We start from the raw sequence: 23,287 nt of genomic DNA on the forward strand, positions 1-23,287 counted from the left end.
CTGCTCTATCCATGGCTGCGCTCTCTCTCGCACTCCCCCTCTCTCAGGCGCTGCCCCTCTCTCCCGCGCTGACCCTCTCTCCCGCGCTGCCCCTCTCTCCCGCGCCGCCCCTTTCTCCCTCACGCCAACCACCTCTCCTACACCCCCCACGACGTTTCGCGCTCAAAACCACGTTGTCTGTGTGTTGGCGCCAAACGTTACAGTTGTCTGTCTAGCAGAATGAGATAGTGATGCACGATGGCTTATAACGTAAATAGTACTAGTTTTTCTGGTGATATTATTGAGTTATTGAACAAGAGTTTTTCGGAGGGTGATGTTGCTGTTGATGGGATGGAATTGGACGAAGATGACAACATATCTGTGCGTAGTTGTGATGTAAATAATGCAAATATCGATGGAAATGATATTGATATAGTAAATGGTTTTGTATCCGAAAATGACAAAGACGCTGATGTTCCTCAAGATGAATGTAATGTGGTTCAAGTGGAAAGTATTAGTGATGAACAAGTTAGTGAGGACGATATTGGGAATGCCTCAAGTTTTATTGACTCGGAAAAAGAAAGCCTTCATAGTTCAACCAATGAATCTACAATGGCGTCCAAAAAGTCATTTGCAAAGAACTCTAAAAAGCCATCTAAAAAGAGGTCTACAGAGGCACAACAACCAAATCTAACTAAAGCTAAACTCCTTCGTATGAAGTGGGATAAGGAGTATGCTTTTGTGACCGACAGTGACAGTGGACCTGTAAGTACTATTCCTATTTATAACTGCAATTACGGTCGTAATCTGCCTACAGAATTTGATCTGACTTCAAAACCAATTGATTTCTTTTCACTTTACTTTCATAGTAATCTGATACAATTGATTTGTGATGAAACCAACCTATATGCTCAAAGTTTGCCTATTCAAAACCAAAGGAAACAAAAGGTTTGGGCTGATACAACAACCACAGAGATCCGAGCTCTTCTCGGGGTTGTACTGAATATGGGACTTCACCCGTTGCCTGATATAAAGGACTACTTTTCATTGTCCTGGGTAAACAAGATGCCCTTTTTTTCCGATGTTTTTACTCGAGATAGGTTTTTGATGCTGTTTTGGAGATTACACTTTAGTCATGAACAGGGAAGCGCACGTGACCTCAAAATAAGAAATATTGTGAACACAATTCAAGAGCAATGTAAACTATTCTATACGCCAAGCTCGTATGTGTCAGTGGATGAGAGCACTATTTCATTCAAGGGCAAGATTTCATTCAGAGTTTACAACCCCGACAAGCCTGTAAAATTTGGGCTAAAAGTGTTTGTTCTTTCTGATGCTCTGAATGGGTATATTTACAGTTTCAGCCCATATTACGGTAAAAGTGATGGTAACGAGGATGAGCTTTTGAAAACAACAAATACTGTTCTACAACTCTGCGATTCTTTAGTAAAAGATCCCCTGGACCCTCCATCTGGTCACCATGTATACGTCGACCGTTACTACAATAGCCCTGAACTGGCTAAAGAGTTGCTGAAGAAAAATATGTTTGTTACGGGAACGGTTATGAATAATAGAAAGGAAATGCCAACACTAAGCAAACCGCTCAATTGTGGTGATGTAGAAGCACGAAGAAACAAAGACTTGGGTGTTATTTATTGGAAGGACAAAAGAGTGGTAACTATGCTTACAACCAAACACAAAATAAGCCGGAATGAGATGACAGAGAAGCCCAGCAAGTGGCCAAATAAACCTCCTGTACTAAAGCCTGATGTTGTCTTAGATTACACTAAACACATGGGTGGAGTTGATCGTGCTGACCACGTGATATCTAGTTATCAGTTTATGAGGCGTACTAAAAAATGGTATCGCAAACTTTTCTTTTGGCTCCTTGAAGTGTCTACTATAAACTCTTATATTCTATATAAATCCTTGCAAGAAGACAACAACAGAGTAGCAATGTCTCACAAACAGTTTAGACTTAGCCTTGTGGAAGATTTAGTAAGAGACTACGTTCAGGAGACCTGCAATTTTACAAGAAGACGACCAGGACGACCGAAAAATGATATTCAACGGCTGAACGGAAAACTCCATGTTATGGGCAAATCACCGAAGGGGTCCTTCAGATGTCATGTTTGTGCAAAGAACAAAGTTCGTAAGGAAACTGTGTACTTTTGTAAAACATGTGACGAAAAACCGTACTTACATCCAGACACATGTTTTGAGGTGTACCACACTCAAAAAGACTATTTTTAGAAGAATGGGCTATTTACAGGCACCTTGTAAACTCTGTAAAATGATTTTGTAACCTTTTGAAAACTGAAATTATTGTTATTTTTTCTTGTTTTATAAGAATGGGCTATTTACAGGCACCTTGTAAACTCTGTAAAATGATTTTGTAACCTTTTGAAAACTGAAATTATTGTTATTTTTTCTTGTTTTATAAGAATGGGCTATTTACAGGCACCTTGTAAACTCTGTAAAATGATTTTGTAACCTTTTGAAAACTGAAATTATTGTTGTTTTTTATTGTTTTATAAGAATGGACTATTTACAGGCACCTTGTAAACCCCGTAAAATGATTTTGTAACTTTTTGAAAACTGAAATTGTAGTTCAACTTTTTCTTGAAGTGTTATTTTCTTGAAACAGTTTTATATAATAAACAACGCAACAACATATTGTTCTTTATTTATTACCTAACGTTGTCATAGTCATATCTTCAAAGACGGGTGGCGGATATATCCGCAGCTTTTCTACTCATCTGCGGACGGGGAGCGGATATATCCGCATAATTTTTTTTCAAATAAAAACGAGTAAAAAATTATTTGGACAGTATGAAGTGTTCCATTGTGTTTATTTTATGTATATTCGTATAATAAAACACAAAAAAGGAAAATTAATTTTTATTTTTTCCTATGATTTTTGCCCGTCCTATGTCACGATTTCGCCCGTCCGGGAAGGGTTAACAATTTTTATTCGTGTATTTTTTTTATAGTGATTTGGAATATATACTGATACTAAAAACGGTTTTACTCTGAGTTATGGTTAAAAATTATCGCCAAATTTTGCTTTTAGTCTTGTTACTCCTAAGATTGTCTAATACACCTGGGTAAAATTACAGTTTTACTGTACTTTGACACATATTTCACTTATTGTTTCCTCGTGATGCATTTCGATATTTTTTTATCTTATGCGATCTGGTACAGTTTTGATGATTCTTGTTGAAGATGCTTCAATAATCTTACTTCATGCAGGATAGCGAGCTTTATCAGGCAACCAAAAATATAAGTTGATAATACTTTAAAACATGGGATGGTACAGCAAAACTTAATCTATGCCACATTACATTTAGCTTAAAATGTTTGATGTATAAGTGTACATAATTATTCACGTTAAAAATTCATCGCATAACGTTCTGCGTATTCTACAATAAAATTGTTTTAAAGGTTTTTCAAAGTTTGCTATAAGTATTTGTGTTATTTTACTATGTGGGTGGCATGATATGGTGTTTTCATTGAAATTAAATCCTTTGTCAAAATGTTTGCAAAAGATAGCATAGTCAATCAACGGTGTTGTCATTATTTAAAACAGAGTTTAACATTGCCTATGTTTATTATGTATTCACAATGTTTGGTTTATTATGAGTTTGAATTTCATCATCATTATAATGTTTTACTTTGAAGTCATTGCCTTTGTCGTTTCATCTCCTTTGGTGTTTTATGAAATTTATCTCAAAATGTAGCGAAAGTGTTAGTATTTACCAATGTGCAATAAAAATATTTTAAAATTAGATTTTCTTTGCGTACTAACTCTTTTATTTTACAATCTAAAAGAGTCTATCTCATTTGTTTATGTGGGTATTTATTTATTCTCCAATTACTATACTGCAAGTAGAATCTTGAAGACTGTGAAAAAGTGGCGTCACTTATAAAATATATATATTTGTGAAAACACTAATCTTGCCAGTTCGTCTTCTTAGAGATGAATTGTACTGTCTTATTCATTATAAGTTGTCCTAATAAGAGTGATTAAAACGCGTTTTTTATTTTCAAGCAATTTTTTTACTTTTATTTATCTATTTTTTTGTTTTTTGAGCTGCAAGGGTGAAATAATATGAAAAGTTAATAAGAGAAACCCAATTTGGCTTTTTATGTTTTTAATGGTTGTTCATCAGAAGATTAAAACTCTGTTTTATCTCAGTACTTGAAACTGGTAATCATTTTATGGCATTTATACTATCTTGAACAGGATAATTTTGAGTTATCTTGGAGGCCCATCATTAATTAATCTACTTTGAATTATCGTTCCAGAATGGTAAAAAACACAAGTTATTTTTACCCATATAAACTGGTTGAAATTTGAAAATCATTAATTTGACATAATTTACCGTCACTTTGAAGTTAACAACAGTCTACTAATTGTGTAAAATTATGGTATTTTGAGTTGCAATATTTTTGTCGTTTTATTATTGTCATCTTATGCGTGCTTGAATATTGTGAAATGCCTTCAGTGCACTAAAGCATCACTCCACAGTTTAAGAACTGCATTACAGCTCAAATTATCTGGTAAGAGTAATTTAAATGTGTTTTTTTGTTTTTTTTAGCATTTATTGTTCTGTATTCCAAAAGAAATATTATCAAATGATAGGTACCGGTACAAAATCACCATAAGGAAGAAGAGTGAATTTTTTTATTGTGTTAATTTTTGTAAAAGGTCAAATTTTTAATAGGCCTGCAGACATGGCTGTCGCCTAGAATACATTTATTATCCGAAATGTTGATCCAATGTGGACTTTCAGTATTATCACATTGCACATTTTTATCGGAGATTGGTGAGAAGTGAACTTATGGCTCGGAAAGGTTCCGTGATCTAATCTCCAGACAAGCTGCTTCCCACTGTCCCTTTCCTGTTATTATTGTATTAATCATGTAATATTTATAATTTGAGATCTTCAAACTCCCAAAACACTTTGCGCAAGCGTTTATATGAAGAGGACTCACTTGATGATCCATTCATGTTTAAGTCTTATAAGTTTACACCAGTGGTGCTAAGAGTTGACGACACTACCTGTTAAGAAAGGAATATCACTTCAGTGGTGTAGTAATAAAAGCTGCAGCGCCTCACATTTCTAAGACCCTCTACGGTACCGGTTTTAATGTTCACTAGTAAACACTTTGCTCGAAATCGAGCAATTGCAAAGAAGTAAAGTAGTTATTTAAAACAAATAAAAGTCCTCATAATTTCCGATGAGTTTAAAAGACTCTACTCATAGATTACATACCTAACAATTCCATAAAGATATAATCAACATTTCATGTAAATATTTGATCATTTTTCAAAAAGCTCATCTAGTTTTATCAAATGTTTCCCACTTAGCCGTATTAGGTTGTCCGTGTTGATCTTTGATAATATAGTCTGCATGGTACCACCCATTGTCGCCAGTACGTTTACAAATTTCAGTCAATTTTTTTATAGCGATAACATTTTTTTTGACTAAGAACTACCTGATTTTCTGCATAACCTCTCTAACACAATTTTATTTGCATCAATTGGCATTCATTTGGCTAGTTACTGTTATATGGTAAATTATATTTACCTGAAAAATGCAGAATTGAAAAGCCTAATATCGTTCAGATGGTTTTTTTGTTTCCTTTAAATGGGAATAATGTGAATCCTTCAATGATAACGATAGTAAACTTTTTTTTAATTAATGTTTCTTCTACTTGGTGGCGTTCTATGACTTTGCTATGTTTCCACGGTTAACAAATCGGTTCTTTCAATGATTTATCAAGAAATACAGTACTATGTCAATTCAATTTTCTTATTTGATAAAATATATATAAAATTGTTCAGGTTTTCTCGATTTTTTACATTGTAATATGTATGAATGTAAATTAAAATAGTAAATATTTAATTTCATCAAAATCAGTAAATGTACCGGTACCCAATGCGTTTCATTGAATTGAAAAATAAATAACAGCAATTAAATTATACAGCTGATCAAAATGTAAACAATGATGTTCTTTGTAAGGATAACATGGGAAATTTAATAGCCACTGGGGCAGAGCCCAAGGGACTTTTTCAAAAATGAAAGGTCAGTTTGCAAATCTACGCGACACGCTCTTTCCAATGAGACGTCAATGGGAAAAATCGGTTAAGAAATGGTGGAGGAGTTCAACCGAGAAAGTTTCATGTAGCGTATTAATTATATAGATACATTAGATAATGTTGTTATTCAAAACCTTTTCCCCCTTTAAACCCTTCACCAGCATGGACAAACTACGCAATAATGTCACATTTCTTAACTTATTTTACCGTGTAAGTTCATGAAGAACATTCTTCTACTAAAATATAAACTGAGTGATTTAAATTGTAATCAAAGTGCTTTGGAATAGACATTCTGTTATTCCTAATATCTCATAATACACAAACCTAAGAGCTTAGGCTTAGTTGGGTGGTATGTATAAACTCATCATATCACTGTTGTTTACAGTCCTTTCAACTTACATTCTTCCCTAATGGATGGGGTATGATTGGGTTATTTGCATTAGTGTTCTAAACAATATATATTTATTTATGAACAACCCAGCTCCAATCATTTCAAAAATATCTTCTACAAGGTCTTAGTAATATGATTGATTCCTAGCTGTGTTAAAACTAGGTGACTCAATAAAATGTAGTATCTCTAAAACAGTATTGTATAAACTCAGGTAGGGGAAATAAAAACAAAATTTCACTATAAATAAATAATCTATATTTATTTATGACCACACACACATTCATACAGAAGACACAAACTATATTAACTTAACATTTATCAAATTATCGTTTCTAATAGAAAACATCAAACTTATTGCGCAGAGTAACAGTGAACAACAAATTCAAATCAATAAATATTTTCTTTCAATAAATAAGTATAAAAAACTGTAAAAATAAATAACAACGCAAATAAATAATAATCTAAATAAATAATGAAATCAATCTATCGGGATATTTATATACTTATTCTTAGTATATGGATTGGAAATTATTTGATGACCTAGCACCTATGTGAATGGAAATGTTTTCTGCTTTGGTAGATAGCTATAAACTAACCACGGCTGGTGAGCGGAACTCACATCTTTCCAACATTCAGGAGCCTTATTCTGTTTCTCTATCCGTTTAACCTAGTGAAGAAGATGTTTCTCGATACATTCAGTCGACAATCACACATCACTTAATAAATAACAAGGGTGACTGATGGGATGAAGGGGAGGGTGAGAGATCGGAGGGTGAGCACTAGACTTCGTTACAAGTTAAGTAGAGCTGTCGACAATCGTCACCACTTCGCCCTCGTCTGCCGGCCTCGTAGAACTTGTCGAACGGCGCTTCGCCAGTCCTCTGCAGCAGGAAACTGGCTGCGTAACTGTTGAAAACAAACAAACTTATGTTAACTATGTGGCAAAGTGGGTGTGGGTATTATTATATACCTTGCCTAACCTGAATAATCTATTGTCATCTGAAGACGATTAATGAACGAATGCTGTTTTATATCATCAATCATGGTTGTGGTTCGGTTATGGTTTTGTGCCTCAAGATCTTATAAAGAACAGATCTGTGACGTGTTGATTTTTTGGGTTTTAAAGAGATTGGCAGCAAGTTTTAGTTTTACATTTGCCCGTCCACATAGGCCTCAGACCGGTGCCTGAAACGTATCCAGCAAAGGAAAGGGTGAGCCAGTACTGGACAAGGGTGAAGTGTACTGATAATTTTGAGACGCGGGTCACCAGGATCCAAACCCATGACATCAATGTATTTGCATCAACTCAATTGCGCTTGCGCCACCAACTAAGCCACTGACTTGCCATATGCTAATAATTTATTCTTGGTTATTTTAAGTAATCTTAACAGTAGTTGAAAAGTAAAAATAAAAATTATAGAATTTTTGTTTCTAAATAACTGATGTTTCTTACACCAAGTTGAAGTTTATCTCATAAAATAAAACTTTGTAACCAAACAAATTGTTATCACCAAAGAAGCAGTTAATGCGAACAAAATATACTCAAACTTGTGGAATATGTGACAGTTTTTTTTTACTGGATTAACGCTCATTGATTGTTGAAGACCCTGATAATTTAGTCCTTCAAAATCAACATTTTTTGTTTCAATTTTACAAGGATATAATTAATTAATAGTAAATTTTGGATTTCCAATTGTCCGTGAATAAATGCACAAAGAATTAATACACATTGGACATTGTCAGTTAAACTTATCAATTTATATTTACTCGATAATTTTCATTCATCTTTTAGAGTTTTGATATAAAGTCTAATGCTCTCTGCAAATTATGTTCCCTCCAACAAAGCTAGAATTAGTGTTGATTTTTTATTGAGATTTGAGTGAAGTAGAAGACTTACGTGGACAGTTGGCAGTAGATGGTGCTTGAACCATTCATGGAGTTTGCACATTCGTTGTTGGCCTCACAGATGTACTTCTCATGGCAATTGTCATCTGTTGTCTTCATCGTCCTAACGTATCCCTGTGATAGATAATAATTAGCTCACCTATAAAATGTTTACTGATGTAGTAGATCCTATTATGTCATTTTTTTGGGCGAACACACTACGGTTGAGGTGTGTAATACAATAGTCATAAGCAATAGACTTAGTTACCGCTGTGTAAATATTATATTTATGGTAAAAACACACTTGAAAGGTTAATCTGAATTTCAGCCAAGAGGAAAAACACCAAACAATTTCTGTTATTGTTTCTTTATTTTTTGGGGTTATTTTTATGAAGTTTACATAACAAAAAACTACCTTTACCTCAGACTTCCAATATAAACACTGACCAAGGGTTTGAAGCTCTGGATATAAAGCGAGATTTTCAACTGGTCGATTACAAATTATAACTGTACAGTGTTATTTATTTACAATACATAGTGACATATAAACTGGTTTCTGTGATAGCTTGAAGACCAATGGATCGCATTCATGTTGTTGCTTAATTTTTTTTGGATGTGTTTTACCAGTGTTTTCTTATATTTACACTTTATCATTCCTACCTTGAGCAGACTCAAACTTGCGACGGCTGCCTCTGAGACAGAATCCTTCCTGCCGATGGATCTCGCAGCGATGGATCTATGGCTGAAGGATGTCTTGAGGGCATCCAGAAGGTTAACTACGATGTTGATAAACTGCAACACCAACATCTCTTTGTTTATTGGTTGTTACACTATGTGCATTTCACTTTTTGTCTCCAAACGATCTACAAAACTTCTAAACTTAATTATGTCTGCAATTAAGTAAACACAAATTAAAAAACAATTTTTGGTACTAAAAACTGGGTATAATCTCTAATTAGAGTTTTAGAGAGTAGCCAGCCCAAATGTAGACAAGATTTAACATAAATTTTATAGCATTGAATAAATTCTCATCAGCTCAATAATGGCAATTAATGTGGCAGTTCAATAGCAGTTTTGTCAATTAATTTTTCATAAAATCGGTATGTGTTAAGTAAAACTTAGCATTTTAATACTAAACTATAAAAAATATAACTTAACATTGCTACTGTAGAGCTCCAACCATCCGGTTCAAGGGGACTGACCTCATCTACATAATCAACCACTCAAATAAAAAACATCATAAAAAGACAGTGGTAGTAGGCAGATGACTTATCCTTGCCGGTCGATATGACACCCCAAAAGACTCGCTGCGAGATGGACACTTATAAATATGTAATGGATAACGCAAACTGTAATAAACCTGCTGAGTTTGTTTATTTCTTTTTCTCCTTTAGATGATTTGGATAGTTGGAGTTCTGTAAGTAATTCCGCCTAATATAGTATTTTGTAAAGGTTTTGTGTATGTACAAGACTCACCTCCCCAGCTTGCTTGGCCATGGTCGCTACTTGGTCCGGGTCCTTGGAGCCCACCACTGCTGACAGTACTGCCGCCAGGATACCCTAGCACCCACAACCACCTTTACATCCACCTCTACCCCTAAACACTACACGCTACCTGCCAGCCACATCCTCTGTACCCCTCATCGCAAACAATACAATACAACTGATTATCGATCATCTCAGGTGGCTCATGTTTCTTCTGATTTATTCAGACACCCCGTTTTTTTATTTGTAGAGTCTAATTTGCGACTAAAACTGTTTGAATGTAACCGACATGGGCCTTAACAATGTGATAGAGATTAATTTATTTTCATTTTAGAAAAAAATTACCGTTATTTTTTAGTGTCTCGTGTAAGTATGATATTGTAAGACAGAATCCGAAATGTTAGGAAAGCGGTCAAATTTTTGTGGATGAGCTGTAAATTGAACCGATCTATCCCCCAACAAAGTACGAAAAAGTAACTACAAGCTGGCAACTTCCCCTTTTAGCATGTTGTTGCCATATTGGCTGGTGCACTAATCAGTGACTACATCCCTTTTAATACGTTTGGAAAGATACAACAAACAAATTACTAGGCTACCGGTACTATTGCTATTACTATGTAAAATTATGTGCACAGTTCAGATGAGGCGTGGCAGTAGCATTTTCAGTGTGTAAGATGATTTTCTACAAGCATATTTCACAGCAAAAAAAGCTAAACAGAATTTCAAGAATTGGTCCTTCACATTAAAAAGTCATAAGGTTGACTGTGAGTAGAAACCTTAATTTTTCAATTATTTTCAAAAGGATAAATATTTACTTTTGCTTGATCGATTGAAACAAGATCAGAGTTAATGAGCTAATTTTGGTTTATAATAAAACTAAAAGTTTTTAATTGGTTTTGATAAAGAAACTGAGGAAATAAAATTATCTGTCTAGAGTGCCATGTAGTTGGCTCAATACTTTCATGCATTTTCAATACACCTACTTTATATACAGCTAATGTAAGTCGATTTAGTCTATAGCTAAGTTTCTTTATTGACTAGAAACTAAACAAGGTTATGTTTATAACAAAGATTGCTTGTGTCAAGATTATTATGGTTGCTTTAATATAGACTAGCTTCTCTATTTAACTTAAACAGCACATTCCTCCAACAATTTTGATTCGGTTGGGACTAAATATTGGAAGTAAACCGAGTTATTTATTTGGGTGGCTAACATATTATATGTATAAAGTTTGTAGTCAGTGGTGCAAGTAGAATGGTAAGGGAAATCACTCCTGGGACTAAATATAAAAAAAACGACACAAAATCGTGTATCTATTTGATTACCAAGAAAATTTAGATTTACCATGTAAATTGAAATGCATAGTTGAATCATGTTGTTCTTTGATTTTTTTTCTTAAAAATGAAAAGCTCTTAGGCTTGGGAATAGACCCCATTATTGTAGAAGTGAACATTGAAATGAATTATTTGAGAACCTCTAAAATTGAACTAGAAAAATCCATTTATAATATTGAGGTTTAATTTAAATCATTTGAGTTTTTTTTTTATCTCTAAAGGAAAGCTTTTAATACATTTTTATGTCAGAATCAATATTTTGTTGTGCATCAACTGTGTTGTCAGAAGATTTTACTCCTAGTCTGAGCCTAACCTAGTATGCACAAAATATCCCTCTGTGAATACAATCTGGAATCTCGGTCTAGCCAACTAATGAATGGATTTTTTCAAAGATATGAGGTTGTATAACCTTGTTTATTTTCTAGTCAACACTCCCCTAGTTGTAGTTGTAATTGCAGTATGTACACTGTGAGCTATCAGTGTGTAAGTTACCTGCATGGGGGATGAGTTGTCCACCTTGTCAATGCCATCGCCCTGGGGAGCACCACCTCCTCCTAGGATGGCTGTGAGGATCTTAAGTCCCATGGTCAGCAGGTTTGCCCAAGGGGAGGGAGAGATGCCCTGGAAATGGAAGAAGAAGTTTAGTTGGGTTGTGAATTGAGGTTAAAAATAACCTACTGTACTATAAGTAGTAAGATTTTTAACCCCACACCGCAGCCCCAGATTTTGAAGTCTCAAACAATTTTAACAAGATTTTTTTTTATTTTAATCGTGGGAGGAAAGTTGGAGAAATGGTGGACATTGGAGAAAAGTAGTTTTCCCCAAGTTTCTAGCCCTGAATTTATTGTTTTCCACAATGCTTCAGACTAGGCTTAGAGGTGGTCGCAGTATTATCATTTTACTACTAGACCAGCCCCCCTTTCCCCACAGAAGAGTGGTAACTTACCGTACTAGCTTCCAGTATGTATTAGTCCCCGTACCTCAAACTTTGGGTCTTTTACGCTAATGGGAATTTTTTTGTTTTAATAAGTTATATTCTATTCCTATTGTAAATAGAGCATGTAACAGTAACGTCTAGTTAATACAATTACAAACTAAAAAGAGAGGTGGCTTTTTTTGCAACCTCTGGAGTTATACTACCGGATTGCTCTTGCTGAAAAAATGCTCTTTTATCATTTACAAAATATTCAAGTGTTGTAACAGTTGGTTTACCTGATCAGTGTCAATGCTGTCGGACTTGTTAGGTCCTACTTGTTGGCTGCCGATGGGGTTGAACAACATCTGCATAACCATGGCCAGCATGTTGCTCCATGAGAACCCTGCGTCCTGAAACATATCTGACGTTTAGCGCTTAACACACAATAGACTTTCACAGGGGTTAATGGCGCATCAATGAAGAGTCTTGGCAAATCAGTCATAACTTAAAAATCATATTTACAGCTCCCCAATTTTAATTACAACAGTTTTATCTCGTAATTTCTCACTGTCATTTAAATTTAATAGACAAACAACTTCAGCATTGCCTTGAAGGTTTACACAGCATAAAAATTATTTAATTCTCATACGAAATTACAGTTAAATTAAATTATGAAAAATAATACTAGTTTTCATATTTACTAATTCCGGTTTACAGGAATCTTAAAGGGTCGGTTTATGGCAGGAATTCAAATCTTTAGGAGTCGGTTTACAACAGGAATACTTTTGTCTTGAACTAATTAGCCTATGGTACAAAGAATTTGCCTTAGATATAGGCTAATCTTTATCAATCTACATTGAGAACAAAGTACATTTAATTTGTCTTTGGGCTTGATTTTATTTTTTATTTTTATTTTTACATAGCAAACGGTTTAATTTATGATTGACTACTCTTGAATCTGTAATCCAAGCCAAGAAAGAACATTTTATAGAAATTTTCTCCAAATCTAAGGCACTCAAAGCTCATCCCATCTGGGGCTCTTAAAACAGCCTAAGTAGACTCACCAGCGACTGAAATTACACTATCATGTCTTTACAATTCACTTTTGTAACATTTATAAACTCTATACTCACAGATATCTGGTTTGTCTGGATATCGTCAATGTCGTTCCTATCCTCCAAGGCGATCACCTTCTTGCTGGCGTTGGGTTTCTCAGCAAACTTGCGCGCCTCGGGGGCTGCGTCAGGCGCAGGGGCGGGTACTGGGGCAGGCGCGTAGGGCTTCCAATCACTGTTGTCTGGCAGATGGGCGGCTGTTACCACACTTGGGTAACCCAGCACGGGGTTGACCATTGAACACCCCAGCACTGCCAGCATACACCATCCTGTTATCTGTTGTTTCCTCATTCTGTAACAAAACGGGGGTTGAAACTAAACTGTTGGGTAAAGGGATGAAATAGAATGACTATCGTACAGTGAAATCTCGATTATAGGTTTCCTAACTGAAGATACCTGTGTTTCTTTTCGTGGTGAGTGAACCTACAGTTCTCGGATGAACTATCTCGATCACGGTAGTAAGCCTCCCACGTAGCTGGAAACCACTGGTGATTTTTATCCGTCTTCAAGACACTCTTCTGCTCTATCCACTAGACAATAGACCATCCGTACCCCTACTATCAAAATATTGTGTACTAATAATAAGGAAAAGTTCACTAGGGCTTATTTTTTCGCTATATTATGCTTATTATATTTCATGGATTTAAAAAGTATTTCCCCTGATTTGATGTTTTATCAAGAAATGTAACGAAAAATTCACAAAACCTATTAGATTTACACTTACTTAGAGTATTTTCGACCTATTGACAGTGTCTCTCACAAAACCGAAACTATGATTAAACTCCACGTGCCTCAATATTTAAGTCGGCGGGGTTTTAAATACAACCTTGCTCTGTGAAGTATATGTTCAAGCGAATTCCAGTGCATGTTTACCTCATAAATATGCAACATGCTATTGGGTTGGGAAATACAAACGTCTTGAGAATATTCTGTAAGTGAACGTGGCAACTAACTAAACAAAAATATCTCGTAGACATTAAATATATATATATCATTGTGTCGTTTGATATCCGGTTAGGGATTTACTGTGTTTCTTACTTTACGGGTTTACAGTATGCACGTTTCAGCTAATAACAGGAACGCAATAAAGCAATGATGGATATTTGAGCCTCAAAACGCTCTCTACGTATTGTAGTAGGCTATACCGGACGCCTTGAAATACGCTTTATCCATATTTATCATCTGATAAGTGTGTAAAGTTAAGATAAGTTTGTGTGCGAGTTTTTTAATGTACTTTCCGTTTTCGGTTCCTACAAATGTTACATTATCTAACATAACCCAATTTTGCATACCGTTTTGGATTTTTCTATCGTATGAATATATATTCTCAGTTTTAAACCTAGCGCTATAAAAGACAAACCGATTCCCTCAGATCACGTGTTTCATGTTCCGTTCCGCGAGTTAACCACATCACCAATTATCAGGAAAATTTGTGGAAATCGCGTCCGCCGCACGACAACATGGTCGCTGATTTGCTCTTTATCCGTCCCTCGATTATCCGGAGTGGAACGGCAAACGGCGGACGTCCGGAATGGAACTGTGATTGAAAGTTAATTGAAGAAAGTGAATGAATTTAATAGTCGTTTAATTAATATGTTCGATGTGTAATATCCATTTTATGATTATCCGGTGACAGCGAATTACGGGTGTGCCGTTTGTGTTTCCATTGTGCTTATAATTGAAATGGATAATTTACGTTTTTATCAAGGTTTTAAAGGTGTTGCATCTTTGATTTGTGCGTTTTATGCGGATTTTCAACTAATTATGCATTTTGATTGTTTGAAGATTTTTTTCCGTCAGTTTTATTCGAATATTGGGTATTTTGTCTGTATATTCTGTCAGTATCAAACACACCATTCTGAGGGTACGGGATCATTCATAACTATATTATGAGGCAAAATCGGCCAAAATAAAACAATGACCAGTGAATGGAATTTTCAAACGCTTCGAGGTTATCTAAATATGTAAAGAAGATGTCCAATTGTGTGTACTTACAACCTACGATTGGACAGTTCAACCACAGACTAGGGAGACAAAAACCTAATCTGTAGTACAAATTATGCGCTAAATCAAACTAGGAATAAGCAGAATCTTCTTACAAACATAATTGTAGGTCTAACATAAATGAAATTGTCGAGTTCAATGCTGGAGCAAACAAAGAATTTATGGTTCCTCCAATTATTCCACTTTTCAAATTTTATCGTGTCCTCCTTTATTCAAGTCGTATTTACTTAATGCTAAGGATTTCCCTTTGTTGTATTTCATCAGAATTATCGTACATACGATAATTCCCGCACGTCTTGCATCACTGCACAATGCTGGAGCACCTCATCACCCAGTGACCGGGTCCGTGGACTAACGGTGGTCCCAGCTCGACCTTGGAATGTAGGTCCCCAGATTCCTGCCGCGGTCACTGGAGCGACGCCCGGGCCTCCCGAGAGAATTAGCGGGAATTTGGTATTATGATTCCCACCTCTAGACAGATATTCACCTCGCGCTCTCATTCCCAACCTCCACGCTGTGGTTTGCCCGACTATTTTTATATGTTTGGCTGCGTATTAATGTCAACCACGCCAGTGAAAGGTCTTCAACATATCCCCAAATGAAGGGGATCGCGGCTGGTTTGTTTAGAACTTGGGACTACCGATAAGATATTTAAACTTCTCCAATAATTAGAGCGTGTAGCCATGGGATAATGTCACCAATGATTCATAGGCCACCTGGAGCTACAGCAACAGTACAACACAAACTTCCAAAAATGATATGTTACTCAGTCGAGTGAAAACTTGTCTACATTGGGGAACGTAAAACGTTCTAAATAGTTTAGTCCAGCCTTAGTAAATAAATAATAAATTACAAGAATAACTACAACCTATAAAGGCTTTGAAGTGTTCACAAGGTCGATACACAACATTTTGCAATTTACTGATAGCATATCCATCGAAGATAGAAATGTGTGAAGGAACATGCATTTACATTGAGTGAAATTCGAATATAGTCTACGTGTATCCCCCAAAAGAGTTTTTTCAACGGCTGCTGTTCATTTACCAAAACATGATTTGCCAATTTATGTTATTTGTTTGACAAAAAAAACATAAAGTTAGTCTTTCTATCAGAACCGTTAACAATGGACTTAAAAATTGGTAGGGTGTAATTGAAATTATCGAAGAAAGGCAAGTTATGTTGTAGTTGCATCAGATATTACGTTCTCGACTCTTTCCATTGACATAAAGTCTTACTGATCCCTTCATAAGTGAACTCTGAGGTAATAGTAGGGTATGGGTAACGCGGGTTTTTACCCTGACACACCCTCAGGGCTCGTCACTTTCCCTCCAGAAGCGGATCTGCCATCGACTTCCACCGCGCTTTCTCGCCGCCGCGTCTGCCGTCCCTTCAGCTTGTGTAAGAGTTGAGTCACCGAGTCCGTGGGTTGGGGTGGGTGAGGTCGTCATCCTTTACGGATCCTGGAGAGTCCCGAGTCAGGTTTTGGTATTTCAGTCAATAAGATTCATCCGGATACCCAATTTTGGATATTTTCTCGCAATTGTCTCTTGTTGCTAATTCTTCGACACTCATTTCATATCGTATATCTTCTCACGTTCTCAACGTATTTGAGTTTAGATGTTCGCTAGAAACCCATCTAAAAGATGTTGCCACTGGGTGAATAACTAAGTTTTCTTTGACTAGATGAATTCAGATATTCCAGTATGATCGTTTTTTTAGTGATAAACGCAGAATAGTTACACAAAAATTATTAAATAATTTTAAAGATACTCAGATCCAGCCATCAAACTAAATGAATGTCACTCAAGTCCATGCGGAGAAGAAGAAGAAAAGTAATGAGACCACCACATGAAAATGGAAATGGATGGCGTGAAAATAATGGGGCCACTTGTTGATGTTTGATGTATTTTGCCAGCAGACCTAAGTCAAATTGCGGTTGCAATAATTATCTGTGATTTGTTACGTGATTGATCCAAAACTTAACATTGACTGAATAGTAATGCGCGCCTACTGCTTTAATTGAGCAGAGCTCTTTGGGATCGACTTCAATGCTAACTCTCTAACACATTAACTCAATAACATTTTCAACCAAACTTACCAAGGTCGGGTTGTCAAATGTTTAGAAGGTTTAGACGAAACCGATTTCAATTTTGGATAATGTCTATATACTGTACCGGTAAGTTAAAAGTAACTCGAAGTTTTTAAATTTTAATATTGACCTTATAGGTTGCCATAATGGATACAAAATAACGACGTAAATGTTAACAAAACAAAGAATCATAGCATATGTTAAAAACAAGCCACGACCTAAACACAGTACGTAGGAAAAATTAGGATGATGACCACTGATCAAATAATACAGAGAAAGTCCTAAAGTTTTCATTCGCATTTTGTAAACGACCACTGATCGAATAGGTGCAGTATTTTACAGATTTGATTTACGTTGCTAAAAAAGCATGATCGCTTTGTCCAACTGGCTTTCACTGCTATGAAAGCAATCCTAGTTATAACTATAGCAAACTCGAGTTCTTTAGACTTAAAAACAATTTAGTTTGTGTTTTCATCTTTGGATTTCAACATTTTATAACTTTTAAGAACGATACAATGAGACAAATTCTATCCTTGTTATTTCTGATTTAATTATTACCACATGTAGTACCTGCTGAGTACACCATAAATGTGGTGTTGAGTACCTTCGGTTTGATGTTAACTTTCGAGGTTGAAAACCCTGGAAGTATTAGTATATGAATTGGAAAGAAAATTGTCTTCAGGTTTCCCTAAAACGCTAGCTTATGAAGGCTTACAAACCGTTTGCACTTAGTTTGTGCATCAGTCTAAAATCGCAGTAGCTTGAAAGTACACATGAGTAATGTTATTTTTAGTTGAATACCTTCAGCTCATTAAGTGTTATAGCCTTTAATGAACACCTTCTGACTGGAAGGCACGATATATGCTCAATTATTGCGGTGTTTTGTTTAATGGCCGAATCGAATTATGACATCACCACAATTGCAGTAAAAGTGAAAACGATACTCCTTTTAAGTTAACTCTCTCACAATCCTACTCCCTAGAAGTAAAGTACAATTGGTGAAATGTTGTAGAAAGGTGTCATTTGTCTCTTTAGTTTTTTTTTACGATACTAAACACTCTGAAAAGAAACGCTTTTTATATTTACTCTGTCGCTCAATAAACAGAATTTAAAACCATAACGAAATCCAGCTTCTAATCGTCAGCATTCAGCAATTTTATCGTAGCTGAAAGTGTACGATAGAAAGATGCTACAATTTATGTCATGTTATAGGGGCGTTACAAGATTAACTTACTGTTTTTTTTTTAATTAACTCTGGACAAAGCAGTATTAAGTGAAATGCGGGTTTACAAACTGATAAGTGAATTGAATTACGCTTCACCGATAATTAATAATTTTGCTTGGATGAACTTAACTTTGACCGTACAAAATTCGTTGTTAAGTATTTGATTTATTTCCATAATCTCCAAATAACTTCACAAATAGTTTACTTTCGAAAAGTTTACTTAGAAAATCAGAAATCTTAACTAACCCAACTTAACTTGCGTTTTTGGATTTTGGAAGCTAACGGATTTTGACAGTTTGATCCTACATTACCCTCAAAAACCCTATAATGAGCACTAAATCAATATATCATCAGATTTCCTCAAGGTTCTTCAACGGTCAAGTTGACTATTTTTAAAAAGCGTTAGGAACATGGATCAATGGTTAGGATCAATGAGTTCTTAATGTCTATTTTAGCGAATTTCCCATATAGGGAATAAGCTATTACCGTAGGTCTCATGGTAAGACCTAGACCCGGGACCGATTTACTTTTTCGTTTTGAGGTCCCCAGAGACCAAAAACACCATCCGTTCAAATTCATATATATATTTATATATGTGTCCGTTAGCGCGATAACTCGAGCAAAAATGATTCGATTTTGATGAAATTTATTACAAACGTGTACACCTACATTTATTCGAACGAGTTCGCGAACCAGCATAATCAGACCATGGGAACAGGGGTTTATGGGGGTTTTATGGGGTAAAAATGGGGTTTTCCCATTTTTTACCCTAAAAACAAAAAAAAATTGCAATTTCTTTCTCAACCATTTTGTAGAGCTTAAAAAAAGAAATAATTTATATTTATAGTATATTGAAGCGCTGTTGTATGCCTAACAGTCACGGAGAAAATTTTAAAAAAGTGTAATTTAAAATTCCCATGTTATTCTTATGGAGAAAATGAAAACTGTTGTAGTTTACTTGTTTAGGGATATATTGATAAAATTTGGCAAATTTATTTATTTCATCCTATACTATTGACATATGGTCAAAAACACTTTTTACCTTCCCCGTAGCAGCAAACCTAAGCACTTGTAAAATCTAATTTTATTTAAATTGGGAATAAATATGTCTTATTTATAGAAATGTTTTAGTAAAAATGTAATCAGACAAGTTGAAATTCGCTTAGTCTACAGGTTGGCTGCGGCGGGGGTATTTTTACTTTGAAGACAGGAGAGTCTTTGAGGATTTTACATTTGTAACGGACTTGAACTGAAGTGTGGTAGCCAATATGATATTTTCAGGTCACAACTCATTCAACGTGGACTACAATCTGCGGCATTGTATGCATGCGCAAGTGTTAAAGATTTTAAATTTCTAACAGGGTTTGAACGGGCAGTCGCTCAACGTCGGGCTGACTTTCTCCGCAAGCATTCTCGGGAAAGTTCAAAGATGCATCGGCACGAAAACCATAATAAACAGCGGGAGAGCCGGGTCGTCCAGTGCTATAGCAGGTTGCGGAGGTTGTGAATTTACGTTTTCGTCCCTGAAATATCTTCGGGGAGATTTTCTTTTCTACAAAGATTGTGTGGCAACTGAAGAGCCACCTGAAATGTGGTTCATAATAAACGTGATCAATAGAAATACCTTCATCTCAATATCTACTAATACAGCACAGCCCATTATATCTAACATAGAATGCCTTGAGCTGTGAAGCTTCAGAAAATATACCTACTAAGATGATTGAGCCCATGCCTATCAAAATCCAAAGTTGGTTGTCAATATTTACGTTCTCAAGCTCACTCTTCTTACACCCATGTTTAGTACTCGTTTGGATTTGATTGTTTCCACACAATTTTGTATTAAGAAATTCCCATTGAAATAAGTACATTGTTAACAGTCTTTGCCTAATTTTAACTATTAGTCATAATTTGTTCTTAAACTTTGGGACCACCAAATCTATAAATGACTTGCATACATCGTGTTTTCATGATTAAAAAATGGATTGCTTTCTCTATACGAAAAATCACCGAAGCGCCTTGAACGTCCACGGAGGCCAAGGGCAGAGGAGAGTGAGGGAGACAGAAGATGGTCGCGATTTCTCCGAGGTCATCGACCCGACCTACAGACCGTTACAGGTGGCGCACCACTCGGCAGACGTTTGAACTAACTGCACCAGACAAGACAAGACCTGTCTGACTTGATGCGATCCGGTATCTCCAAGAGGAGGGTTTCGTGGTTTCAAACTCACATCTTTCTGCAGGGCGATGAGTGTTTGACAGATCACTTTTGAATTTCATCGTTTTCTGCTGATGATGGCCTTTTGGTCTATGATTGGCATGGAAATGGATGATATTCTACGGATCAGTCGAGTGTCTTTTGGTAGGTTCTGTGTTTGAGATCAAATTTACTGTCAGAAGGAAAAGATTACAACACAGTTTTGCAATAATGAAATCCCAGTAGGCTACTGAATTTTACACGTTGGAATGGGAATGTCCAAAAATACATAAACAAATTCATTCGATCAAGCTGGTTCTGATTTTAAACTCGTCTGTCAAACTACGGAACCCCTAACATTGTTCAAGCCTAGGCTGTGCTGGGTTATCAAAAGTCATTACTGGAAAAACAACTATAAAATGGTAAACAGGCCGCAATATCTTTAAACGAATTCAGAGTAAACGTGAGGTGCGTTTCGTGACTTGAAATGACGGGTGGGGAAGATTGCACAGGTGGCTGGGTGGTCGACTCGGATGAATGAAAGTGGTCCTGTAACTGGTGGATGCCAGATGCAGTGGTAACATACGGGGCAGGGGTCAGAGGGGAAAGTGTGAGAATGGGCGGTGACACGTGCCGCAAAACAGCTGTACAGCTCGTAGTATAGAATCTTATAGCACCGAAGTGCCTGAGCACCAATTCAAAAGTCGGATGGTCAGAAGTTTTGAAAGTGGCAATGGTTCGTTGCCTTACCGCCCCTTAGTGTAAAATCTTGAGCACTGAAGCTTTTCCACAACGATCCAGAAAGAATAATCAGCTTGTTTTGAGGACGGTGGCGTGTGGTTCCATTTCCAAAACCCTGCCCTTCTCAAACGCATACAACCTGATGCAGAGCTCGTCGTTGTACATCACATGAGGATTCACACCTAAAATATCTTCGATATAACTCCAAGTGGTCGACCTTTTATCCAATACAACTTACAAAACTAGAAATTTGAATCTCAAATATGTCTACACTGTATTGTCGGTGTCGTAGAGAATGTGATGAAGTGTCCCGGTTGCTCCGCGGCACGGCCAAGGGAGAGTATCGCTTTCTTTTCCCAGGCCGCCGTGAGCTACTTGCGGTCTGGTCTCGGTCGCATTATCGAATTGTTTTCTCTCTGTAAGCCGCCGCCGCCATTGCATCACCCGCCAGACGAGAGAGTCAACAGGCTGCGTGCGATTGATGGCCGTTAATACATCGGTCAATGATCTGTCTGCTGCGATAATTGTCCACCTTGGGCCGTGGGTGTAAGTGTTCTCGGGTCGTTTCAAGAGTTGGTAATATGTTCTTTTGTAAAGCAAAACTGAATAGATTTACGAGTATCAACATAGAACTTCCTTTTTTGATGCGAAGGAAAGTTATGAGGATTTTGAGTCTCGCCTCGGCACTGCTTTAAGATTTATTGTGAATTGCAAAGCAAACGAGTTGGTTGGAGATGTTTTTGAAACGGCGTCAAGCGTTGTTCTTTGATTACATAGAATAGTTAGACTATGTTGAGTTTCATCATGAAACCTCTTCATGAATAGTTCTATGACTGCAATGACAGACGAGTTGGAGATACTGAGTTTCTTGAGGTTGTTTTGGACGGGTGCGTAAAGTTAATATGTGATCATTTTTTAAGTGTCACTTTTATTCTTAGAGGTATGAAGTAACGATTCTATATTGAATAATGCATAACATGTTTAAAGCATCGTCTTTAATCTATATATATAAAAGGCAAAGCCCTCACTGACTGACTCACTCATCACTAATTCTCCCACTTCCCACTTACCTAGGAGGCTGAATTTGGTACACTGATTCTTTAGGCATTAAATAGGAAAACTGAGTGGTTTTTATTCTGATCGGACTCTCGGGCTCCGCCCCAGTGGCTCTGGAGTTTCCCATGTTAACCTAATGAGTACTCATATTTAAATGGAATTAATGAATCATAACAGCTGTTTCAATTAAACAAGTTGGTTCTGTTCTGTGATGTTCAATAGCATTAAAGTTACTAGGATTACCAACAGAGTGCAGCACTATTATTTTTTTAAATTTATTACAACAGCTAATTTGCAACCAAAAGGTGAGTGAGCGCAGCGAACGAACTTCAACCCGGAGGCGAGTTAGCGTAGCGAACGAGCTAACCTGAAGGCAAGTGAGCGCAGCGAACGAGCTCCAACCGTAAAGGTGAGTGAGCGTAGCGAATGAACTTCAACCAGGACGTGTGAGCGCAGCGAACGAACTCCAACTTAAAGGTGAGTGAGCGTAGCGAACGAACTTCAACCAGGACGTGATTGAGCGCAGCGAACGAGCTCACATATGAAGTTAAACGGGGCAAAGCCCGCGGGTACAGCTAGTAGTCTATAAACCAACACACGATAACGATAGAACACGAGATAAGAGGAAGACTAATAGGAGGCCAAATAGTGACTGCACACTATTTTCTGTTTGCTATAACTTGAAGTTTCCTTTGATCGATTTTGAAGTCTTATGTTAGAGGAAGGAGGTGCATTTTTTTCTATTTTAATAATGAATGGGAACAGAG

At 36.5% G+C, this 23,287-nt stretch overlaps 2 protein-coding genes across 3 annotated transcripts in view; one reads left to right on the forward strand and one right to left on the reverse strand.

Annotated features, from left to right (window-relative positions):
- The window catches only part of LOC128982140 (YLP motif-containing protein 1-like), a 97,917-nt gene that overhangs the window by 61,123 nt on the left and 13,507 nt on the right, over nucleotides 1-23,287 (forward strand). The gene's annotated exons all lie outside the window — the stretch shown is intronic.
- Nucleotides 6,709-23,287, reverse strand: part of LOC128982142 (uncharacterized) — a 28,560-nt gene continuing 11,981 nt past the window's right edge. Inside the window, exons 2-8 of one of the 2 annotated variants that reach the window (XM_054401195.1) lie at nucleotides 13,230-13,503; nucleotides 12,393-12,506; nucleotides 11,673-11,801; nucleotides 9,837-9,920; nucleotides 9,021-9,152; nucleotides 8,374-8,495; nucleotides 6,709-7,382 (exon numbers count right to left, since the gene is read on the reverse strand). In XM_054401195.1, the coding sequence (XP_054257170.1) occupies nucleotides 7,256-7,382; nucleotides 8,374-8,495; nucleotides 9,021-9,152; nucleotides 9,837-9,920; nucleotides 11,673-11,801; nucleotides 12,393-12,506; nucleotides 13,230-13,502 (981 nt within the window). In that variant the 5' untranslated portion in view covers nucleotide 13,503 and the 3' untranslated portion in view covers nucleotides 6,709-7,255. The remainder of the gene's footprint in view (nucleotides 7,383-8,373; nucleotides 8,496-9,020; nucleotides 9,153-9,836; nucleotides 9,921-11,672; nucleotides 11,802-12,392; nucleotides 12,507-13,229; nucleotides 13,504-23,287) is intronic. The other variant, XM_054401196.1, reaches the window with a different exon arrangement.

Source organism: Macrosteles quadrilineatus, unplaced genomic scaffold (assembly GCF_028750875.1).
Source record: "Macrosteles quadrilineatus isolate MER2022 unplaced genomic scaffold, UCM_ALF_1.0 Scaffold_128__1_contigs__length_305072, whole genome shotgun sequence".
NCBI lineage: Eukaryota > Metazoa > Arthropoda > Insecta > Hemiptera > Cicadellidae > Macrosteles > Macrosteles quadrilineatus.